A 22,245-nucleotide genomic window follows, 5' to 3' on the forward strand; every position below is an offset into this window, starting at 1 on the left:
AAGACAACAGCGATGTGCAGAGGCATAGTAGTATTTCCGTATTACAAGTGGGCAGCTGAGGGCAAATAGAGTGCGACCCAGTGAATTCGCTTGTTTGTTTTTTAAGCGGAGGATTGAAATGGCTAAAAGCTCATTCTCCTAAGTGCTTCACTGCACTGGCTCTCATTACTATATCCTCTGGTACCAGGAGGAACCACAAACACAGGCCCCTTCCGCAGTTGCCCTCTGCTGCTCCTCACTTGGTGGGGGCACCTGGAGAAGGGCCTCAGAGGATGGACTTGGGGTCTGGGTAGATAGATACGTGTGGGAGAAAGTCATCCTTCGGGATACCAGGTCCCAAGCCGTTTAGGTCTTTTGAAGTCAAAACCTTGCTAAGTACGTGCAACTCTGTTTTTGAAGAATGGGCTCCCTTGGCGTGCCTTAACGGCTTTTCCTTTCTGTCCAGGGGGCTTCCACGAAACCAGGGGGGCGAGTGATCCTGGCCACAGAGAATGACTACTGTAAATTGTGCGATGCTTCGTTCAGTTCGCCGGCTGTGGCCCAGGCTCACTACCAAGGAAAGAATCACGCCAAGAGGCTGCGCATGGCTGAAGCGCAGAACAACTCATTCTCGTAGGTATTGCTGAACTTTCTTGAGTGTGGGTGGTTATAACTCTCCAGTAGAGGCTGGTGGCTCCTATGTCAGTGGGGAGGCGAATCCGCTCCGGGTTTCAGTCAGAACTCTAGAGGAATTAGCCAAGGTGCTTCCGTGACTCCCCAAATATATCTTCTGTCCTTCTTCCCCCTCCAATTTTTGTTTGTTTTGTTTTTGTTTAATGTCTTCAATATCAGGGAGACATCAGACATGGTAGGCAAAAGGAGGGTGCGGAAGGAAGGAAACGAATACAAGATGATGCAGAACAGAAGAAATGTATATGCTGTCCAGAACAACACAGGTACTTCCACTGTTTGCAGCCTATTCTCTAGAGAGCTTGTTTTGCGTGATGTCAGAACCAGGTCTGGGTTATGATGGCCCGAACCTGAATAAGAAACTCTTCAGTTCCAGAATCGCTGCACTTAATGATCGGATCCAGATCTGGAACTGACATAGCAGGTTGAACCGTGGGTTATTACGTTATCTGAAATCAGGACATTTTTCGCAGGGTGGCTTGTGTTCGAAAAAAATAAGCCATACCACACGGTTGACAACCCACCACGCAGAAAATGTCCCGGGTTCAGACAACACGCTGACCCACAGTTCAACAAATAACCCACGGTTCAACAACAACCCACGCTCTACCACTGAGTGTGTGTTAGTGTGTTGCGCAAATCCAGAAGAAGAGAAACATGAGTAAAACATGAGAAAAGAAAAACCGGTCTAGCTGCAGAATTTAAAATACAGAAAAGTGATTGAAGATAAGAAATAGAGAAATTATTATTATTATTATTTATTTATATAGCACCATCAATGTACATGGTGCTGTACAGAGTAAAACAGTAAATAGCAAGACCCTGACGCTTAGGCTTACATTCCAATAAAATCATAATAAAACAATAAGGAGGGGAAGAGAATGCAAACAGGCACAGGGTAGGGTAAACAGGCACTGGGTAGGGTAAAACTAACAGTATAAAGTCTGCACAACATCAAGTTTTAAAAGCTTTAGGAAAAAGAAAAGTTTTTAGCTGACCTTTATAAGCTGCGGTTGAACTTGTAGTTCTCAGATGTTCTGGAAGAGCGTTCCAGGCATAAGGGGCAGTAGAAGAGAATGGACGAAGCCGAGCAAGGGAAGGAGAGACCCTTGGGCAGGCGAGAAACATGGCATCAGAGGAGCGAAGAGCACGAGCGGGGCAATAGTGTGAGATGAGAGAGGAGAGATAGGAAGGAGTTAGACAGTGAAAAGCTTTGTAGGTCAACAGGAGAAGTTTATATTGGATTCTGAAGTGAATTGGAAGCCAATGAAGAGATTTCAATGAAGAGAAACAATAGGATTTAGCTGTAGCGGAAATGAAGACTTAAATGCACGCACACCAAATTATGAACTTGTGGAGAAGGTGCAGCTCTATTTTCCCCCATGGAAGAATTTTTCAGCTGTCCTCATTTGCACACTCTTTTTCCTCAACAAAACAAAACCCCTCCCCACTTCGTACACAATTGGGGCAGACCTGGCTTTCAGCAAATGGGTCTGCCCCATCATGTGTAGCTTGAGCTTTATAATGCTGACATCTGCACCCAGTGCCAAGTTTCATGCTCTTCCTGTGCTTGCTCACAATGCACCAGGACCCGACCCCGGGGTCCCACTGTGATGCAGCTGCAAAGGAAGCATGTACAAGATGCCCAGAGCAGGGTGCATCTTGTACAAGCTAGATGGTAGATATCCTGTCTAGCTTGTTCCTGAGGTGGAACAGTACAAATGCTGGATCACCGCTTCACCTTCGGTTTGCAAGAACCAGGCCACGGTATACCCTAGTCATTGCGAGGTCGATTGGAAGAATTGGGTTGATGGGTGGCTGCGGAGGAGAGTAATTGGATCAGGAATGGGTGATATACAGTGAACAGGACAGAAGTGCTGTTTGGGAGATACCGAAGTCTGTGGATGGAGTCCACAGATAGTTAATTTTTCTTGAGGCTCTGAGCAAAGTTTTTGACTTGAAGTTCTGAAGCTTAAAGAACCCAGGCAGTCTTTGCTGTATGGGGGTTGATAGCACTGAAGCCTCTTTTTTTGGTCTGACTTTTGCTGACCCCTGTCTGCCTGCCGACTTTCATCTTCTCAGCATCCAAAGTTACTTGGGTTTGTCGGCCTGTTAGCTGGCCATGGCTTCTCACCTCGTATCTTAATTTACCATCTGCTCTTCTCTGCTGCCGTTACTCTGTTTCCTTGGCTTAAGGCCAGGTCATTGGACGCCTGCCGTACTATTCTTGAATCGTCTGTGTCACTGTCGTTAGACACCCTCCGAGGCCATCTGTTCTGGGAACCCCCCCTCCGCCATTTCAAATGCTGAACTTTAATCAACAATCCAGGAGTTGGACAGCCTGTTTCCTTGTTTTGAATGGGACAGGAGGTACTTTGGTTTGCTGAAAGGGTAAAATATCTGCAGAAAACTTTCTGCCTGTTTGGGTGATCTTCTCTTAGATAGAGATTTAGTGCAATGGGGGAATGACATTGGCTGAGTTCACACAACACACTAACCCCCACTCAGTAGTTGAGTGTGGATTGTTGTGGAACTGTAGGTTGTTGAACTGTGGGTTAGCGTGTTGTTTGAACCCAGGGCATTTTCTGCAGGAAAACTATGGGTTCTCAAGGTGGTTTGTTTGAGAAAAATAAGCCGTACTGTATGTTTAACAAGCCAACCTACAGAAAATGTCCTGGATTCAGACAACATGCTAACCCTCAGTTCAACAACAACCCATATTCAACAACTGAGTGGGGGTTAGTGTGTGGCATGTCTTCCTCCCCACCGGGCATTCCTGTCTTGCTTCTGTGCTTGATGCAAGTTATTATTATTATTATTATTTATTATTATTATTATTATTATTATTATTATTATTATTATTATTATTTATTACATTTGTATACCGCCCCATAGCCGAGGCTCTCTGGGCGGTTTGCGTAGGATAAAAATACTTATTCAACATAAAATGGAACATAAAATGTGAATTCAGCACAAGTGAATAAAATCTGCTACTCGTATGTCAAATTGAATAATCCAGTATCCCACATACAATTCAGGAAATGGCTTGCATATGTTGAATTTTGTGTGCACCAGTGTGTGCAAATGTTACACCCACATACAAATATCTGGTGAGTCTGATGGATTGAAAGGGGAGGTTGCCAGATACTCCGAGTGAGTAGTGTAGAAAAGGAAGGTCCAATCTCATTTCCAGGACCAACCCAAAGCATTTTGCTGCCTGAGATGGAGTGGTGAATGGCACAGTGGATAGCAGCTTAGGCCAGCTGAGTTATTTTGGCACCTGAAGTGGTAAATCTCACAAGCGCCTCTCCACCTTCCTGACAGTAAAAATATAATTGCAATAAATTGATAAACTAATTGTTTGCTGCCCTTCATGATGCCCCAAGTCTGCCATCTGAAATGGCTACCTCACTTTGTTCAATGGTAGGACCGGGCCAGCTCACTTTCCCACAGCATGTGGCATTGGGGAGAAGGCTGGGCCAGCCCTTCCATGAATCCCATGCCTTAGGCGGCAGATCCTGAAGGGTGGTGGATCCCATGTGCCCTGCCATTGCCAGGAGAGCTGCATGTCTCACCGGCTGCTCCAGAAAGCCATGTTGACCACGCTCCCCACTGCGGCAAATGCTGCAGTGGAAGAGTGTCGGGCACGGCTCTCTGGAGCACCACCCAACTGATGCCTCACTTTGAGGACCCCACAGAGCGCAGGTAGACCCTCTGGGAAGCTGCATCTGCTGCTCAGGCGAAAGAGCGGCCAGTGCGGCTCTCCACAGAGCCCGGCCCAAGTGCCTTGCCATGAGGGGTCCTTCCTCAGAGCGAGGCATTGGTGTGAAGGTCTCCCTGGAAATCGCCAATGCCACCTCCCTGGCCAAGGCCTTGCTCTGAGGAAGGACCCCTCAGGGAAGGCATCAAGGGACAAAAGAGGCCTGTGGGGCACTGCCGCTGGCAGGGAGAGAAGGGGAGGTTGCCGCCATTGCTGCCATTACCATCATCAAAGGAGGAAGAGGAAGCAAGGAAGGAAGGAAGAAATGTCTGTCAACACTGCCATTGTCACCGGCTTGTGCCTGCCCTGGAAGAGGGTCATGCCGACCAGGCTCCCGTTCCTTCCTTTTTTGCTCAAGCCGATCCATTCCTTTTAATGGCACGCTCCTTCTTCATTGCAGGGAATGCCCTGACCTCAGTGGGGAGTGGGATTGCATCTTAAGGGCCCCTTCTTGCACATCTTCAGTGTCATGTGTGAGCCACTGAATCCATGACTGCAAAATGGAACCCTTGCTGGAGCATCACGGGCTCCGGCCATGTGGCTCAACCCACCATGGGCTTCATACACCCTGCCAGTGACAGCCGGGAGAGATCTATCCCTTATGTGGCCTATAAACCTGGTGTGTGGACAGACCACATGGCCAGAACTCTTTCTTTGGACCAGACTGGCATGAAGGCAGCAAATGCGGTTACAAGTGCTTGGACTTGGTCTCATTCAGTTTTGCAATCCCCCCTTCCCCCCCCAACACACACACACACACACACACACACACACACACACACACACACCTTCCCTTGTGGTGGTTTGTCTCTGTTACCTTGCTGGTGTTGTCTGTAGCAGCCTACTCTAGAGCATCTTAGTACAGAGCGCTGTAAGCTTTTCTTTTTCTGTTTCGTGGCCCGTTGTAGTCCGGGCTGTATGGGTCAATCTGTGACAGCCAGGTAGACGTGGATGTGAGGTTTGGTTATATTTTGTCATCGACCTTAGGGAGTTTCTTGACACTTAAGTAGCCTCCTTACACCTTAGAAGTGCTTAAGAGCTGGTGGGCTTGCAGCCAGGTAGTGCTCGCAAACTGACCTGGGACACCCCATCAGCAAGACTTTTTATTCGGGGAAATCTTAATGGTGATACACTTCAAAAACGCTTAAAGCCGATAGATGGTCTGAAAGCTTTAGGCTTCAACCTAATGTACAGACAAAAGGCTACTCGCTACTGGATCTGCTTTTCATCAACAAAGCCTCCATGGGATTGCAGTTTGGGCAGGAGCCCTGTGGCACTCACTGAGTGCTGTGGTAGTGGTGGTGTGGGCTGAAGGCCCAGGTTCAACCCCTGGTTTCTCCAGACAAGGCTAGGGAAAAAAATCTTGGAGAGCTGAAGGGTTGACAATCCTGGCCTCGATGGACAAAAGGTCTGACTCAGTATAAAGCAGCACCCTCGGTCGCTCCCTGGTTGGACTAAGTGGGGCTGTTCTTCTCCCATCCTTCCTGCAGGCCCTTATTTCAACCCGCGCTCCCGGCAGCGGATCCCGCGCGACCTCGCCATGTGCGTCACCCCCAGCGGCCAGTTCTACTGCTCCATGTGCAACGCCGGCGCCAGCGAGGAGGCCGAGTTCCGCCAGCACTTGGAGAGCAAGCAGCACAAGAGCAAAGTGTCCGAACAGCGGTACAAGAACGAGATGGAGAACCTTGGCTATGTGCAATGAGACATGCGACTCGCTCGCAGCAGATCCTCTTTCCCCCCCCTCCCCTCGGCGGGGAGCAGCTTCTCTCGCCTGCTGCTTGCCACGTACCCTGCTTTTGTGCTCCGTGCCTTAGGAGGCCTGCTCCCCAGCTCTCTCTCCGTCTTTTTTTTAACAACCCGCAAACCCAGCGGCGAAGTAGGTGAAATAAAAGAGGGTTTTTTGTTTCTCGTTTCGCTCCCACTTGGTAGGAGTATGTGCTGTGGGATGCCAAACATTCTTGTTGTGTTCGTCCATTAGCTAAGGCTCTTCACTGCCTTCAGAGGGGACTATGCCTCCTTGCCCTTCACCCCTGCACTCCCCTTTGCATGAGTGAGCTTCACCTGAGAAACGCCAGAGCCACAAAGAAGCAAAGCAAGTTGCGCCTTCTCTCTCCCCACCCCCACTACATAGATCCACCTTTCTCCTGTAGCTGTAGAAGGGGCAGCTTGAGGAGAGGAGAGGAGAGATGCAGAAGGAGTCATAGCTCAGCAGAGAAGCCATAGCTCACTGTTGGAGCATAGGATTTGCATGAGGAAAGGTCCCAGGTTTGATCCCAGTGTTATAAACGGACCTTAGGTAGCAAGGGGTAGCAAGGGGTGGGAAACCTCTTGCCTGAGGCTTTGGAGAGCCATTCCCAGTCAGAATGGCCAATACTGGTCTGGATGAACCAGAGGACTGAATAGGTGTACGGCAACTTCGTTACCTTATAGAGGTTTGGTTGGAGAAAAGGTACGGAGGGTGCGTTGGGGAAGTGCTTAGAAAAGTGATGCTTGGGTAGGACTTTCAAGAGCGAAGTCGGGTTGGCTCGCTGGATTCTAGGTCCCCAGAAGACCCTGGCCCCACCCTTTTCCTCCAACCACCAATAGTTTGGTGGTTTCCTTGCTTTGGTGTAGATTCCACCCCCAGCCCCCATTCTAAAATGTTGAAATGCCTCTCCTAAAGCTCATTTACCTACAGTAAGAGCTTTAATTTACATTATACTGGGTTTTTTTTTTTTTAATTATTATCTGGCTCCATTCCGTTTGCCTTCGGCCCTGCTCCAGTGGAATGTGGCCCTTGGGAGCTTTTCCAAAATCAAACTCAGCCTTTGGACTGAAAGCGGTTCTCCATCCCTGAGTTAAGAGGCATATTTTTCTCTGCACTAGTAAAACACTAAAACCTCCGGTTCACACAGCATTCAGTTTTCTTCCTTTTCACACTCATTGCCCTGTTCTGCTTTTCTATGAACCGCCCAGAGAGCTTTGGCTATTGGACGGTATAAAAATGAAATAAATAAAGAAATAAGCAGCAGCAACAAAACAACAACAGTTAGGGATGGGGGGTAATTTCCAAATGTCTGGATTTGTTCTAAACAAAATAGAGGCCACATCAAATCCATACATTAGTATGTATTTGAACAGTTCCACTCACAGGATTTGGGTGTTTGATTTTTTTGGAAGCACATGATTCTGAGATCCTTGATCTCTCAGTATGGCCTATATGTGGGGAAGGGGCTGCAGTCACTTCCATACAATGAGCTTAACTGGGATGGCTGTTCTCAAGAAATGCTTCCCCTGTAGTGTTTCCAAGCCCCACCCCCACCAAAATGTGAGACAATAAAGAGGTTTGCCTTGCAATCCATAAAGCTTTATTCAGTAAATAGACATCTCTTCACACCTGAAGGGAGTGTAAATGTTAGGAGCTATCCTCTAAGCTTAATTAGCCTAACAAAGTAAGGCAGTTGTCTATCAACTAAATGGACCATTTCCCACAGTGCACAACAAGCTTTAACAAAACCACTCCTTCAGGGCAGGCCTTCAAGTTCTAACCTCTGGTGAGTGGCTAACCTAGCAGACCGCCTCCCACTCCTCTCAACTCTGCCCGCTTGACCCTGTGGTGGACTCTGGGATCTCTCAGTTTTATGTTCCCTCCCCCTCTGACAAAGGCTGAGTTCCCAGGGGCAGGGAGTATGATCTCTGAGCCTGGGCATCCTGTCCGATAAGCTCCTGAGAAGATTCCTCCTTGATTCCTGGAGAGTCTTTGAGAAGTTCCTCCCCCGCTGGTTTTCTTCTTCAGCCTCAGAGGCTGTTTCAAGATACACACGGGGGAGACCAGTCCTTATCCTGACAGCCCCTTTATAATCCAGCCCTTCAACTTAGGCCACAGCTAGACCTAAGGTTTATCCTGGGATCATCCAGGGTTTGCCCCTGCCTGAGCACTGGATCCACTGTGTGTCACCTAGATGAACAGGTTTGACCCCTGGACGATCCAGGCATAAACCTTAGGTCTAGCTATGGCCTTAGTGTCTTCAAACAAGTTTTCTTTTTCTCCATTTCGTTTCCTGCAACAACAACAACACCCAAACAAATAGCCATACTTGCACCTGACTTAGAAAAATATATATCAAAATGATTTCCTTTGGATTGGAGGGTACTATTTTAATATGAATTAGAGATGGAGGGTAGAAGCAGGGAAATATCCAGGAACCAGCTGACTAAAGCCACTGCTTCATTAGAAGGCTGCCCCATACAAATTCATTTTAGGTGAGGCAGATCAGAATAGGTGATTGGAAATGTTTGGTTGGTGTACTTTATATGCTACCTGCCCAAGCCAGGTGGATTTGTGCTCAGTTGGAAGCTTTTGGCCTTGGCTGACAGCGTAGTGATGTTAGCTGGGCAGCTCCTTCTGTCCCAGGCATGCTTCCAAATATCATCATTCCTGGGAAGCCCAACTATTTAGTGGAGTTGGCATCCCCTTTCTTTTTTACATACTGCCAGCTGGGGTTGGATGCCTGCTTACCCGCTGAAGCATCCAAGCATCCAACTCCATCATCACGGATGAGTGGAACTTCTTTTTGGGGGTGTGGGCCAGTGAAGTCAGTCCTGAAGTGGTTGTGCCACTTGGGAGGGTCAGATAAATCACCTGATCTGTCTTTTTATGAGCTGCTGTTATTTTGCTTCTGGCATTGGTGCAACGATGCATCAAGTCATTCTTCATCCTATTCTCTCTCTCTTTTAAAACTCTCACAAAAAGTTGCTTTCTAGAGTCTAAAAGCTGATCCACACTTTACACTAAAGAAAATAGTGGACTGAAGTGGTTGGCTGTACCACTTCAGAATGCAAGTGGGGGAATTGCATTTTTAAATGCTCGCTCCCTCTTCAAAAAACACAAAGCCCCCAATCCAACATACCACATGCAAGGACCTGTTTGACATGGCACAGTAGTTAGAAATATAACCTTCTGGAAGCAAGCCTATACACACACCAGTTGCTGGGGAACATGGGTGGGAAGGTGCTATTGCACCTTCTCCTGCTTGTCGGCTGGTAGGCTACTGTGTGAACAGAGTGCTAGACTAGGTGGCCCCTTGGTCTGATCCAGCATGTCTCTTCTTGTGTTCTTATATTCTTATGAAATAGTCAAATTTGAGGTTAGGTGTGTGTAAATTACTGGAAGAATGATTTGAGAGTGCAGGTCAGAGTGGGGGTACTTAGAATCTGTTGAATTATGACAGCTGGTTTGCCACAGATAAGGCAAGGGAAAATGTTATGGATGATGCTAATAATCAAGGAATGGTATGAAAGTAACTTGTAGCGCCTTAAAAACTCATAAATTTATCATGGCATAAGCTTTCATGGACTACAGCCGACTTAATCAGGCCATGCATCAGAGGCAGTATATACACCAGTCGCTGGGGAACATGGGTGGGAGGGTGCTGTTGCACCATGTCCTGCTTTGTTGGTCCCTGGTCGACAGCTGGTTGGCCACTGTGTGAACAGAGTGCTGGACTGGATTGCCCCTTGATCTGATCCAGCATGGCACTCCTTATGTTCCTGCTTGCTCTTCAGAACTGAAGTGGTACAGTCCTGCATTAAACCACCCCATTCTTTGCAATGCATAAGAAGGCCAGTGTTGTGCAAGCCCTGCCTTTGGGGGTTCTTTACTTTTGTGTAGCTTTCTGATCTTTACAGGGTAGAACAGGATAAGTTTTTGTCTCCCTCTTCCCTGGGGCCAGTTTTTTTTAATTATTTATTTAGATTTATTTTGCACGTAACCCTGTCTTTTCTGTTTCCATTTCGCCCCATACTGGCACTGTGAGGTAGGTGTCAGGTTTTAATCAAATTATTAGAGATGCAGAAATGGCAGGGGAGGGGGATGACGGCGCACACACAAGGCAGCCAGTCTCTGTTTCTGAAATCCGGTCAATTTCCGTGAAAAAGCATGTGCCTGTACTAACTGGTCTAAGGCCATTTACACCTAGTTCCTGTGCATGTTCACTCAGAAACAAGTCCCCGTGGGTTCGATGGAATTTACTTCCAAATAAATGTGTAGCGATTGCAGCTTTTAGAATGTTTGTGACTGGCTGGGATTTGAAGATCCCCAAATCTGTCTATCTTCTATTGATGCTTCTGTCGGTTTTTGACCCATTTTATTTTAACTGGCTTGAAAACACACACCCATTGGTTTATATTCTCAGGATTTAAGAAAAAGGGCCATTGTTCTGCCTTGTTCTTTGCCCCAATTTGTCTTCAGATGTCGCAACTTTTCAATAGGCATGAATGGTATCTTCTACACGAGGGACGGGTTCCGGGTGGGGTGCAAGAGAGAGTTACTTTCCCATTAGGAACACTCTGAGATAGAGTCCAATTACGTGGGGCCAGGCTAGATCTGAATGTATAGAATGTGGAAACGCAAAGAAACCAAACTTGATGGCAGAGGGATGGAGCCCAAAGCCTGATTCTTTTTGTGCTGACATCCAATCGGCATCTCTGATTTAGAACAGTGCAGCTTTATTGAGAAATATGCGTGGGTTATGATTGTCACAGTAGTTATAGAGATTTGCAGATTGGGCTCTTTTACACAGGCCCGCATGATATTTTGGGCATCGTAGGTTTGGATGGATGATTACAGTGTCTGGAGGGAGATTGAGAGGATGGGAGAGAAGAAATAAAATGTTTATGAGGTTATCACATTGGCCAGTAGAAAGAGAGATATTTGCTGCTACTAATCTATGTATTTTTGTATTTATTTTGATCATGTTGACTACTAGTGGTCTCGGAAATATTTAAGGCTTTATTCTAGAGGTTTCATTTTAATGTTTGTTTTGTTAACCTTGAAGACTTCCATTCCTTTTTTTAAAAAAGGTTCAGATTTTATTAGCTATTTATTATGTTTCTGAATATAAGCGTTTCTTTCTGGCCCCCATATGTATGTGTCATTTTTGTTCTTTCAACATAAAAAGAGTGCTTCACGCAGTAGAACCTTGGAGGACACGAACATCCAGAAATTTGAACTGTATTGTCAGCTCAACATTCCCTGGTTACATCAGTCTGTCATCCATGGTACCAGAGATGCAGTCACTTGTGACAGAGGGTCACTTAGGACATCAAAACTTGTAACTTCATTCTCCTGGGAAATGGTAGCTCAATATCATTGTGACATTACCATTTTAACTCTTAACCCCACTCCCCCATCTCATTCTTACTCTAGTGTAAGTGAACTGGGCCTGATCTTTATTGGAAACCTGGCATGGGGGGGGGGGCTTTAACTCAATCCAGATTGCCCTCTACTCCCAAGTTTGCCATTTATATCACAAAATAGTGATCTATTTTGGACCTGGCCTGTTCAGTGTATTTTTTTTTGCTTGGTTTGAAATAATCCTAATAATGTGATGTAATGTGCCAGATCCGACCATTAAAGTGGAAGGCCTCCTTTATAAGAAATTAACATATGAATTCTGAGACATCTCAGGTGAAGAGAACCTCTAGAAATATTAGTATTTGCAGTTCTCACATATTTTTGTTCATGGTCTTGAGGAAGAACTGCCTCTTCCTTTTGCACGACATAAAGGCCAACTGTGGGTTATTTAACCCATGGGGAGGCTGCAGGTTGTGTAGCGCTGCTATTTTGCATATGAAACCCCTGCTTGGGTGTTGTCATGTCGTGTGAACTTGGTGAGGATGGATTGTGTGAAGGTTAAATAACCCTTACATAACACATGGTTGGTTTTAGGATTGAATAAACAACTGAGGCTCACAGCTCATCCAAACTCAGTCTATGTCTGATTAATGGTTTCAGGATTTATTTCCCCCTCAATCTTATGATCACAAGCCCATCCTTTGTCTTCAGTGATGTACTCTCAAACGTGAGCACAACAAAGCCATTTTTTTTGCCACTTACAAGATCAGTATGCAGTGTCTATAGAATTTGCACAGCATTATAATAAAATGCGTACTGTTTGGATTGTACTGAATGTTAAATGCCATTTTGTGTTACAACTGACAAAAGTGACACGGGTGAGTGTATATTTCAACCCATTGAACTGTGTTTATTGTGTGTCTTAAGACCCACTTTGTCCTTTGACTGTTTAGGATTGGTTCACACATCCATGTATGTTGTTGGTCCTCTGCCGCATGTGTGAACTGTGTTCACTGAAAAGTATTGTGTTTGACTTGGGGTAATATGAAAGTTCTCTCTGTCATGATTTGATGAACTCATCATGTTATCACTTGATCCTAACCATCAACAGATAATGAACATGCTATGTGAAGGACCCCTAAGTCCAATTAAGTGTTCAGCTGGTGAAAGCCCCTCCCGAGACAAAGATAGGTTGTGTTGGGGTTTAATTATGGCAAGTCTTGGTTGCTCTAAAAAAAACAAGGCATAAGCAACACTGTAAAAGTTGTAACACCTATAGTAAATGCTCCCTTCCCCTCACCCCTAGGTTTTTATCTTTGAAAAAAAGATATCTTTTTCTTCCTCAGATGCTGGCCTATCATCCTTTATTTCAGGGTTTAATGCATGTGTAAAACTATTTTACCACATATCTACACCTGTTCTGTACTGTCTACCATACTATACACCAGTTGCTGGGGGACTGGTGTTACAGAACTGGTTCTGTAACATTGTCCTATATACACCATTTGCTGGGGAACATGGGTGAGAAGGTGCTGTTGCCCATCTGTCCTGCTTGTGGGTTCCAGATCGACAGCTGGTTGTCCACTGCATGAACAGAGTACTGGATTAGATGGACCCTGGGTCTGATCCGGCATGGCTCTTCTTATGTTCTTATTTAGCAGAATGCTGCATTCGGTGGATATAGATGGATATTTACCAAGGGATTTTTACCAAGTGATTACTTACCATAATGTGTGTGTAACCAAATAGGAAAACACATTTATTTAAACGTTTTATGTGCCACCTTTAAGGGTGAAAACCTTCCCAAAGCCATCTTTGAAAAAGTACAAATCACACCAAAATTTCGACACCATAAAAACATTCATAAGAACCCCCACTAAAATTCACTATTTAAAATGGCAGCCCGGAGAAATAGTAAAACCACTAAATGAATGCAGACAAAGCAAAACAACAGTCCAAGAAAACATCTAAGAAAACCATAGATAATGAAGTGTCTTTATGTCCCTCCTAAAACATGTTACAGGGGTGTGTGGGTCTCTCAAAGCCCAGTTGGAAATGCATTCTGCAACAGCAGGGCAACTACTGAAAAGACCCTTTCACTATAGATCTTGTAGTAGTTGCTGTTGGCAGTTCCAATTGGCTTTTTATTCATTCAGTAGTACTTACCCATTTAAGTGACTGCTTCAAGCATCTGATGAAGTGGGCTCCAGCCCATGAAAGCTTATTCCCCAATAATTTTTTTAGCCTTTGGGGATTTCTAGACAAGGGTTTTATTGCACACCCAAACAAGTAAAAGCTGTACTGGTTGTTCCCAACATGTTTAAATGTGAGTCTTTACCAGGGAACTGGAGAATATAAAATATTAAATACATGGTAAATTATATATAAAATATACATTAAAACATTTAATATGCATATTTCCAAACTGTTATTAACTTATTAAAAACTTTTTACTAAAATATCCTAAAAGTGATCTTAAAATTCTCTATGCATATTTCTATAATCCGAAAAATGTTCAAAACCTGAGTGATAACTTGTATTTAAAAATCAGAAGTATTTAAAATACAAAGTTGCATATTTTCAACAAAAACTATGGATACCATAAATTGTTCAATTAAAGACACAGAATACACCAGTTGGGTTAAAAAATGATGGTGAAGTTTTCTGTGTATAAATATATACTTTTTATATTGTTTTGATTTCCCATAGTGAACATACAGGGGATTTTTGTTTTAAAAAAACCTTACTTACAAACTCTTAAAAGTCTTTTCAGGAGGATTCCCTCTCTTTTTCTTCATCCAAAGAAAACTAAAAGGTATTCAGTCTTTCCATGCATATATAGGATGTCTGTTAATCACCTGATCTTGACTAAACTAAATGAGGCTTAATTGTTTTCTTTTCAGTCTTAATTCTTACAGATACAGTGGTGGAAACCCTGCTAAGACTCACTATCCTCAGTGATAGGACTCCTATTAAGACTTGCTGCCCTTAGGATTATATTAAGATCAATTCATCAAGCACTGCCTTGTCTCAGTCACAGACTTCTACTGGGGGGTTCCAGAGGATGAGGCCTTCAATTTGTTGCCCTTCCATGTTTTCCCATCAGTTCTTCCATCTTTCTTATTGCAGAAAACCTGTCAAGGGGAAAAAGATGGAATAGCCACATGATGTCTTCTACTTGACAGTTCTAGGAGTCCTCCAACTGGAAACACCCTTTAAAGTGCCCCAAGTCTCTTTATGCTCCCAAAAATAACTGGAATCAGACACTTCTTAAACTTGTCTGTATCATCCTTCTGAGTGGTTTCGGATCCAGTTCTTAAAACATTTTTGAGGGAGACCTCTCACTCTTAGTTTTGGTAGCGATGTGCCTCACTGATGGTGAGATGAAGTTTAGGGAACTCTGGCCTCAGCTAGACCTACTGGGTCTAGCATGATGGAGGGGTGGGGAATCTCGCAATATTTTTATCGCGAGATCTCCTCCTCTGTTTACATGCGGTGCGCGATGACCTCAGAGGGAGAGGATGTTGTGCCCACCATTTTGTTTTTGTTAAAGAACCCAAGTGCACGAACGCGTGTGCGCAACAGGTAAGCTTTTATTAATTTTAAATAATTTTTCCCGTACCCCCACCCCACCCTCAATGGGCGCAAAGCTCCTGAGGAGCCCTGCACCCCATGCGCGGCTCCCGGCTCCTCGCAAGTAACCGCGAGGAGCCGGGACAAACTGCGACGCCTGCCTGCACATTCCGCGGTCTCGGGATTAGCCCAAGACCATGGAAAAAGCAGGATCAAAGGGTAGGGCAAGACCCCGGGGAAAGGGAGGGATCATTCGTCCCTGCTCCCGGGATCCCCTGTGCGTCATGTGGACACACAGGGACGATCCCAGGGATCACCTCGGGATATCACCCCATCTAGCTATAGTCTATATTATCTGGGGTTTTAAAATTTTGTATTTTTAAAAAATTGGTGTGAATGTGAGGCTGGGTTCTGGGATTATAGTTGGTGGGGAGCTAACAGTTGCTTTTGTTTTTTGAGAGGAAACCACCATTTTAGGAGAGGGCTCTTATTTCTCTTGCCTTCTTCCCTGTCATGACTGAATCTTAATGGTCCTGTTAACAGGATAAGTTAAAATACAGAGTCCCGTCCCCATTTCCCCCTTTCATCATGATGGAGAGAATTTTCTCAGAAACATATTCCTGTTACTGTATAAATACACTGTGAAAACAAATAAAATAAGTGCTGCTTAGAAATGAGTATAGGACATGTTTTGTGATGGGTTTACCCAGGCAAAGCAGACGGCACCTTCTATATGTTGGTACTACTGTGTATGTGCTATTTTTGCTTCTTCTTTTAATCTAACTTTATTTTTCATGTTGCTGTTCAGAAGACTGTGATGACAGTGTTCTAAAGATGCCTTTTTCACATGCATGTCTTCGTGTCTGTTTTCATGCACAAGGACACTTTGAATGGGAAAGAAACTCTTTGGTCACTGAGTTGGAAAAACATTGAAACTTGTAAAAAATGAGTGCTGGCAACATCTGTGCATTCCAAGTGGAAAACCAGGATAATAAGAGATCTGCCCTGGCTTGCCACTGAAAACCTATAGCAAGTATATCAAAAAGGAAAAAAAATCCCTGTATTTCCTCCAGGTGTGTTTATAAGAGGGCCTCCCTAAGATTAAATATATAGTATTTGTGCCAAATTTTAGTGTAAATTAAGATACAGTTGGCTTCTTCACACATAGTGGCATCAAAGTGTGGGTTGTTTAACTGAAGATTTGCTGTGGTGCGTGCTGGGCGTTCCATGGCCATTTTGCATATTCAACCTCCGATTTCGCCATTTGGAGGTTGCTACAAGATGCCTGAATCCAGTCACTATAAGTTAAACCATGGGTTAAACTACCCACAGTTAACCTAACTGATAATTTGCACCATAGCAAATTGTGGATTAATGAACCCATGATTTGCTGCTATGTGGAACAAGGTTATTTTAGCCCTCCTGTGTTGCAGGTAAATATTTGCATAGGGCTCTTATGTCTGGGTGACATCCCTTCAGAATGGGCTCACATGACCATACCTACACATACGCTCAAGCCTTGTACATAGAAAACTAGATTGTTGGGAAGCATTCTCACTTTCTTCCTGATATGCTAGTTTCTTATATGTCTTCTCTCTCTCTCTCTCTCTCTCTCTGAGATGTGGGGAGAACATAAGCTTCCACCTGTAGAGGTACTGTCCAAAGGTAGGTAGAGTGCTGCTCTTGCTGTTCATGAGAGTTAGGCCTTCGTGATCCACAGTATGATGCAAAGTTTCAGAAGGAGCAATCCCCAGAGGGAAGCTGAAACCCTAGAGTGGCCACATGCATCACCAAAAAAGGGGATGTCCATTTGCATAACATTTGCAAATGCATATAGGTCCAAATAGATATGTATAGCTGAACATTTAGAAATACCTATTTAAATAGAAATACAATATATCTCACCATAGTGGAGAAGACTGGCTAGGTGACCTATGTACCTGTTCAGTCTGCTGTCCAGGTGAATACTGTTAATGTTCAAGGCCCTGGGCTCTGTTTTTGGATGGTTCTTTATCTTCAAACCAGAGTTGGGCTGGACAGCCCGTCAAAGAGAGGACACTTTCAAATAGAGAAAAGTCCTCTGCTAGCTCTCCAAAAGAGAACTGTTCTCTGCAGCGTAGGACACCTGATCATCTGGCAGGCTTCCCATTCTCCGGATGTACTGGACTGCATTTCCAGCCATCATGGCTCCTGGATGGGAATGAATGGAGTTGCAGTCCTACACATTTGGAGGGCACCAAGTTGGAGAAGGCTGCTGAAAGGTGTTGGTGGATTAATAATAATAATAATAATAATAATAATAATAATAATAATAATAATATAATATATTTTGCCTTCTTGGATTCCAAATCTTTATACTACGAATGATTATGGATGGGAAATATCCCATCTCGCAGTTTTATACCTCTTTAGGACAGTCCGCTAATGCCAACAGTAATATACAAAACAGCCTTTTTAGCTATGGAAAAAGGCTGCAGGGAATTAGTAGAATGAAGTTTTATTGTAGACTTTTGAAATATGAAATACTGTGTTGAATCAGTTTTACTTTGGGCCACAAGAAAAGAAATGGAATTGGTTATTCGTATTCCTGGTGTGTGTATGTGTGTAGGATCTGTATTGTGTGCAAATCTTGAGGGAAATGTCTTTCAGCTAGAGCCTTCTTGTCAAGTTGGGCTTTGAATCTGGCATCGTTCCCCTTTTCTTTTCTTGAAAATTGCACTGAATTCTGCAACCGGATAACTTTCTCTGTTATTCAATAAACCATCTTGTGCTCTCCGCTCCTCAGTTTCATGATTTTGCTTTGCTGTTTTGTAACCCTCCCTTCTCTTTTGCACTATCTGGTTTTCAGCATACCTACTGTGAGGGAACCCTTTCCCATGCCCTTCTGCTGTGTGCTGAGGAAACCATAAATGTCTACTAAGGATTGGCTGTGCATTGCAGAGGATTATGGGATATAGTTGCAGGTTACATGGCAGTGTTGTTTAGACCTCACTGTTAACTTATGTGAACTGAAGAGTGTAGGGTTCGGCTATGAATTGGGGGCAGAAACCATAGCTGAATGGTACAGGGCATGCAGAAGGTCCTGGGTTCGATCACTGTCATTTCCAGCTTAAAAAGGGCCAGACAGCAGATATTGAGGAAGGAGGAATGCTGTGCAGTAGCCACCACTGGGCAGCGTGGACAAAAACAATGACTTAGGCCATGGCTAGACCAGGCCTATATCCCAGGATCATCTTGGAATCATCCTTGTGCATCCAAATGACACACAGGGGATCCTGGGAGCAGGCAGGGACGACCCCTCCATTTGCCTGGGATAATCCTTAGGTCTAGCTAAGGCCCTAGTCTAAGGCAGCTTCCTATGCAAGAAGTGATCAACAGCCATAGGATAGGCATTCTTCAGGGAATTTTGTCAGCTGTCCCATACAAAATTACGCACGGTGTGGAGTATGTGGATAGGGAGACATTTTTCTCCTCCCATAATACTAGAACCCAGGGTCATCCCATGAAGCTGATGGGTGGGAGATTTGGGACAAATAAAAGGAAGTAGTTCTTCACGCAGCGCATAGTTAAACTATGGAATTCACTACCAGAAGATATAACGGTAATAACTAAATAATAAATAAAAGTGTGTGTGTGTGTGTGTGTGTGAGAGAGAGAGAGAGAGAGAGAGAGAGAGAGAGAGAGAGTCCCCCTTCAGGAAATCCACTGCTGGTATGCACAAAGGGTAGGCATGATCAGGCATCTGTTAAGGCTCCACAGCCCAACAGGGGCCCACTGAAAAAAGCCCCCTGGAGTCTTCACCGTGGCAACCTGCTTGTTCACCTGTCTCTCAGCCTTGCACATAGGTCACCTAGTCAGTTTTCACCACTATGGTGAGAAGTACTGTATTATTATTATCTCAACATTTGCAGAAATACATATAAATTTACATATGCAGATGTTATGAAAATTGGCATCCTCATTTGCCCTTTATTGGTGATGCAATTCCTCTTTTTATTTTATTTATTTTAAAACATCTGAATACCACATATATCAAAAGGAAAAAAAACTGAAAAGGGGTCCACAAAATTAGGACCATATCCAAAAGCCAAGTATGAAAAACAACAGAATGTCTCAAAACATAGAACTACACTACAGAATTAGTGCTAATGGTCAAAGAATGCCTGTGCAAAAAGCTGTGTTTTTAATAACTGTTGGATAGGGTGAGTATATGAAAAGGTGCCCTGCCCTCTTTTAAATCTGGTCACTCTAGTATAGCTCCTGCAGCTTTAACTGTGGTGATGAAGAGGAAATTTCACCAAGTTCTCCATATATACAAATGACACCTGCTGAAATTCCATTTTCTATGCAACTGTTAAAGATCCAGGAGCCTTGTCCTCCTTTTCATATGGTCACCCTACTGTTGGAAGAACGATACTGTAGGTGCCTCCCAAATAACAAGGAAGAGGCTATTCTAGAGAGCGGGTTAGGAGATTAGTTACCAGCGACAAGTCTGTTTTTGCTGTGGCACCCTGACAGTGGCACCTCCCTAAATTAATTTGTCGGGATCCTTCTTTAAGCCACCCACCCCCAAAAGCTATATTACAAGAGTTGGAAAAACAACAGAAGAGGGCAACTAAAATGATCAAGGGACTGGAGCAACTTCCTTATCAGGGAAGGTTACCAGTGGAGGCTATTTTAGTTGGGCAGTGAGTCCACCTGCTCCACTGCAATAGGAATTACCAGCCTCCACTGAAGGCTACAACAGCTGGGATTATTTAGCTTGGAGAAAAGTTGAGGTGAGTAAGGGGAGACATCATAGAGTTGTACAAAATTATACACGGTGTGGAGGATGTGGATAGGGAGACATTTTTATCCCTGACTCATAATATTAGAGCCCCGGGTCATCACATGAAGCTGATTGGTGGGACAGTCAGGACAGATAAAAGGAAGGACTTCACACAGCACAATGGAATTCACTACTACAAGATGTAGTTTTGGCCACCAATTACGATGGCTTTCAAAGGGGAATAGACACAGGCCTGGTTCAGACAACACGCTAAACCATGCTGCTTAACCACAAAACGGTTAAATAGCCGTTTTGTGGTTAAGCAGCATGGTTTAGCGTGTTGTCTGAACCAGGCCACATTCATGGAGGGGAAGGCTATTAATGGTGACTGGTCCAGATGGCTATGTGCTACCTCCAGTATCAGAAGCAGTAAGCCTATGTACACCAGTTGCTAGGAAACATGGGTGGGAGGGTGCTGTTGCATTGATGTCTTGCTTGTGGGTTCCCCGTGGGCAGCTTGTTGGCCACTGCATGAACAGAATGCTGGATTAGATGGACCCTTGGTGTGATCCAGCAGGGCTCTTCTGATGTTCTTAATATATTTAGGCATCAGGTGGAAAATATTTTAGTAATAAAAGCCAAGCCAGATGGCTTCTTGCTTTGTTTGCTTGCTTTCTGTCACAATGCTTCTGCTTCTCTGAATTGTGTTTTTGAGTCTTTTTAGTTTGATTTTTCTGTTGGTATTGTATCGATTTTTATATTGGGGCAATTTTTATGAAAGTCACCTTGGACATCAATCTGATGGAAAAGTGGACTAGAATTCTTTTAAGTAAATAAACTATCACAACGCAACACCATATACCCTTGTCTGGAAGACAATAAAAAAACCATGGTTTATTTTGTAAATTTCTGAGTTCTTTGTTTCCTTGTCCTTTGTCCAAACCTTCCCAGTATCCTAAATGCCTTTGTGGTGCTGTAGCACTAGCACGTAGAGCAGCTATTCTTTTAAAAAAATATTTTTTACCTCTCTTGCCTGCTGCCTCTGTAGCCTGGCGAAGCAACCCATGAACTACTCATGTTTCTGGGTTCTCAAGTAACGACAACCTTTGGTTTAAACAATCCAGAGTTCACAACCCAACATCAAACCTTGCGTTCATTTTCCGTGGTGTTTGAGGTTAACAAACCATGTTTTGTTAGCGTGGCCATGTTCACACATCACAGCAACCCAGGATTGAACAACCTATACCATAGGTCAGCATTATGGGAGAATTATTTTCCATTCTTCAATTCTCACAAACATACACAGTGGGTATTCTAAGAGTGATGTTTCAGATTAAATTTCTATTGGAGATTTAGTGGCCGTTTAATTCCCAATGTACTGATAAAATTAGCAAGGTGAAATTTCTTTAATTCAACTGTTTACTCTCCTGATGTGAAGGCTCTGAAGCGGCATTTATTCTTCCTTCCCCCCACATTTAACCTCTATTGATTCTCCTTCCAATTGTCTTAGGTAATTAGAAAGGCTTTTATTATTTATTTATTTATTTTTTAAAAAACCTAATTATAACATGTTGTTTTTTCCTAAGTAAACAGGCTCTAAATCAATCACATAAGATATTAAGCAAACATAATAGAAGCCCCCTTTGCTAATTAGGCTTATTAGTGTCAGCTTTAAAAAAGCCTTTCTTGTACTAAAGTAAACAAGATAAAAGAGATAATCCTTTAAATCAAATTAGCAAAGGGAAAACTTCAAAGGACAACACATTAACAAAACAACCCACCCACCCACCCACGCACCCACCAGAAAACAAATATTGGTCAAAGGACAGTGTGTCTTTGACACTGAACACTTGGCACTTTTGTGTAACTGGGTGGAAGACAGAGCTGGGATGGCAGTGATTCCAGATCAGGAATGCAGTGGAGGCTGGTGGCTCCGATGTCAGTGGGCGGTGAATCTGCTCCGGGTTTCAGCCAGAACCACTCAGAACTCTAGGGGAGCAATCTTATGTCCCCTAGGCAGCGTTTGTGGGGACATCTGATTTTTTTGGTTTTACTGGCTCTGAGTTCAGAGGCCGTGCTCCAAGCGCAGAGCCAAGAAACCCTGCTCCCCATCCTTGCACCTTTGTTGAATGAACAGCTGCTACTCTGTGCTCGGTAAACAGAGTGCAGAGATGGTGAAAAGAGAGATGTCCTCGGGGTGGGGAGGAGGGGAGGAGACCATGGATACTGGTTTAGACAGCTTCCTAAGAGCTGCACAGCCTCCCCTCTCTGCTCCAAAGCCCCCAGCTAGACAGCCAAAATCAGCCATCTAGCTCAGCCTTTCTCAACCTGGGGCTCTCCAGATGTGTTGGACTGCATCTC

At 44.2% G+C, this 22,245-nt stretch overlaps 1 protein-coding gene across 3 annotated transcripts in view; it reads left to right on the plus strand.

The window, feature by feature from the left end:
- ZMAT3 (zinc finger matrin-type 3) overlaps positions 1-6,343 on the plus strand; it is a 29,191-nt gene extending 22,848 nt beyond the window's left edge. For all 3 annotated transcript variants that reach the window (XM_063131949.1, XM_063131950.1, XM_063131951.1), the window contains exons 4-6: positions 446-612; positions 832-935; positions 5,920-6,343. In XM_063131949.1, coding sequence (XP_062988019.1) covers positions 446-612; positions 832-935; positions 5,920-6,131 — 483 coding nt within the window. In that variant the 3' untranslated portion in view covers positions 6,132-6,343. The remainder of the gene's footprint in view (positions 1-445; positions 613-831; positions 936-5,919) is intronic.
- Positions 6,344-22,245: the final 15,902 nt, after the last annotated feature.

Source organism: Elgaria multicarinata, chromosome 8 (assembly GCF_023053635.1).
Source record: "Elgaria multicarinata webbii isolate HBS135686 ecotype San Diego chromosome 8, rElgMul1.1.pri, whole genome shotgun sequence".
Classification (NCBI taxonomy): Eukaryota; Metazoa; Chordata; class Lepidosauria; order Squamata; family Anguidae; genus Elgaria; species Elgaria multicarinata.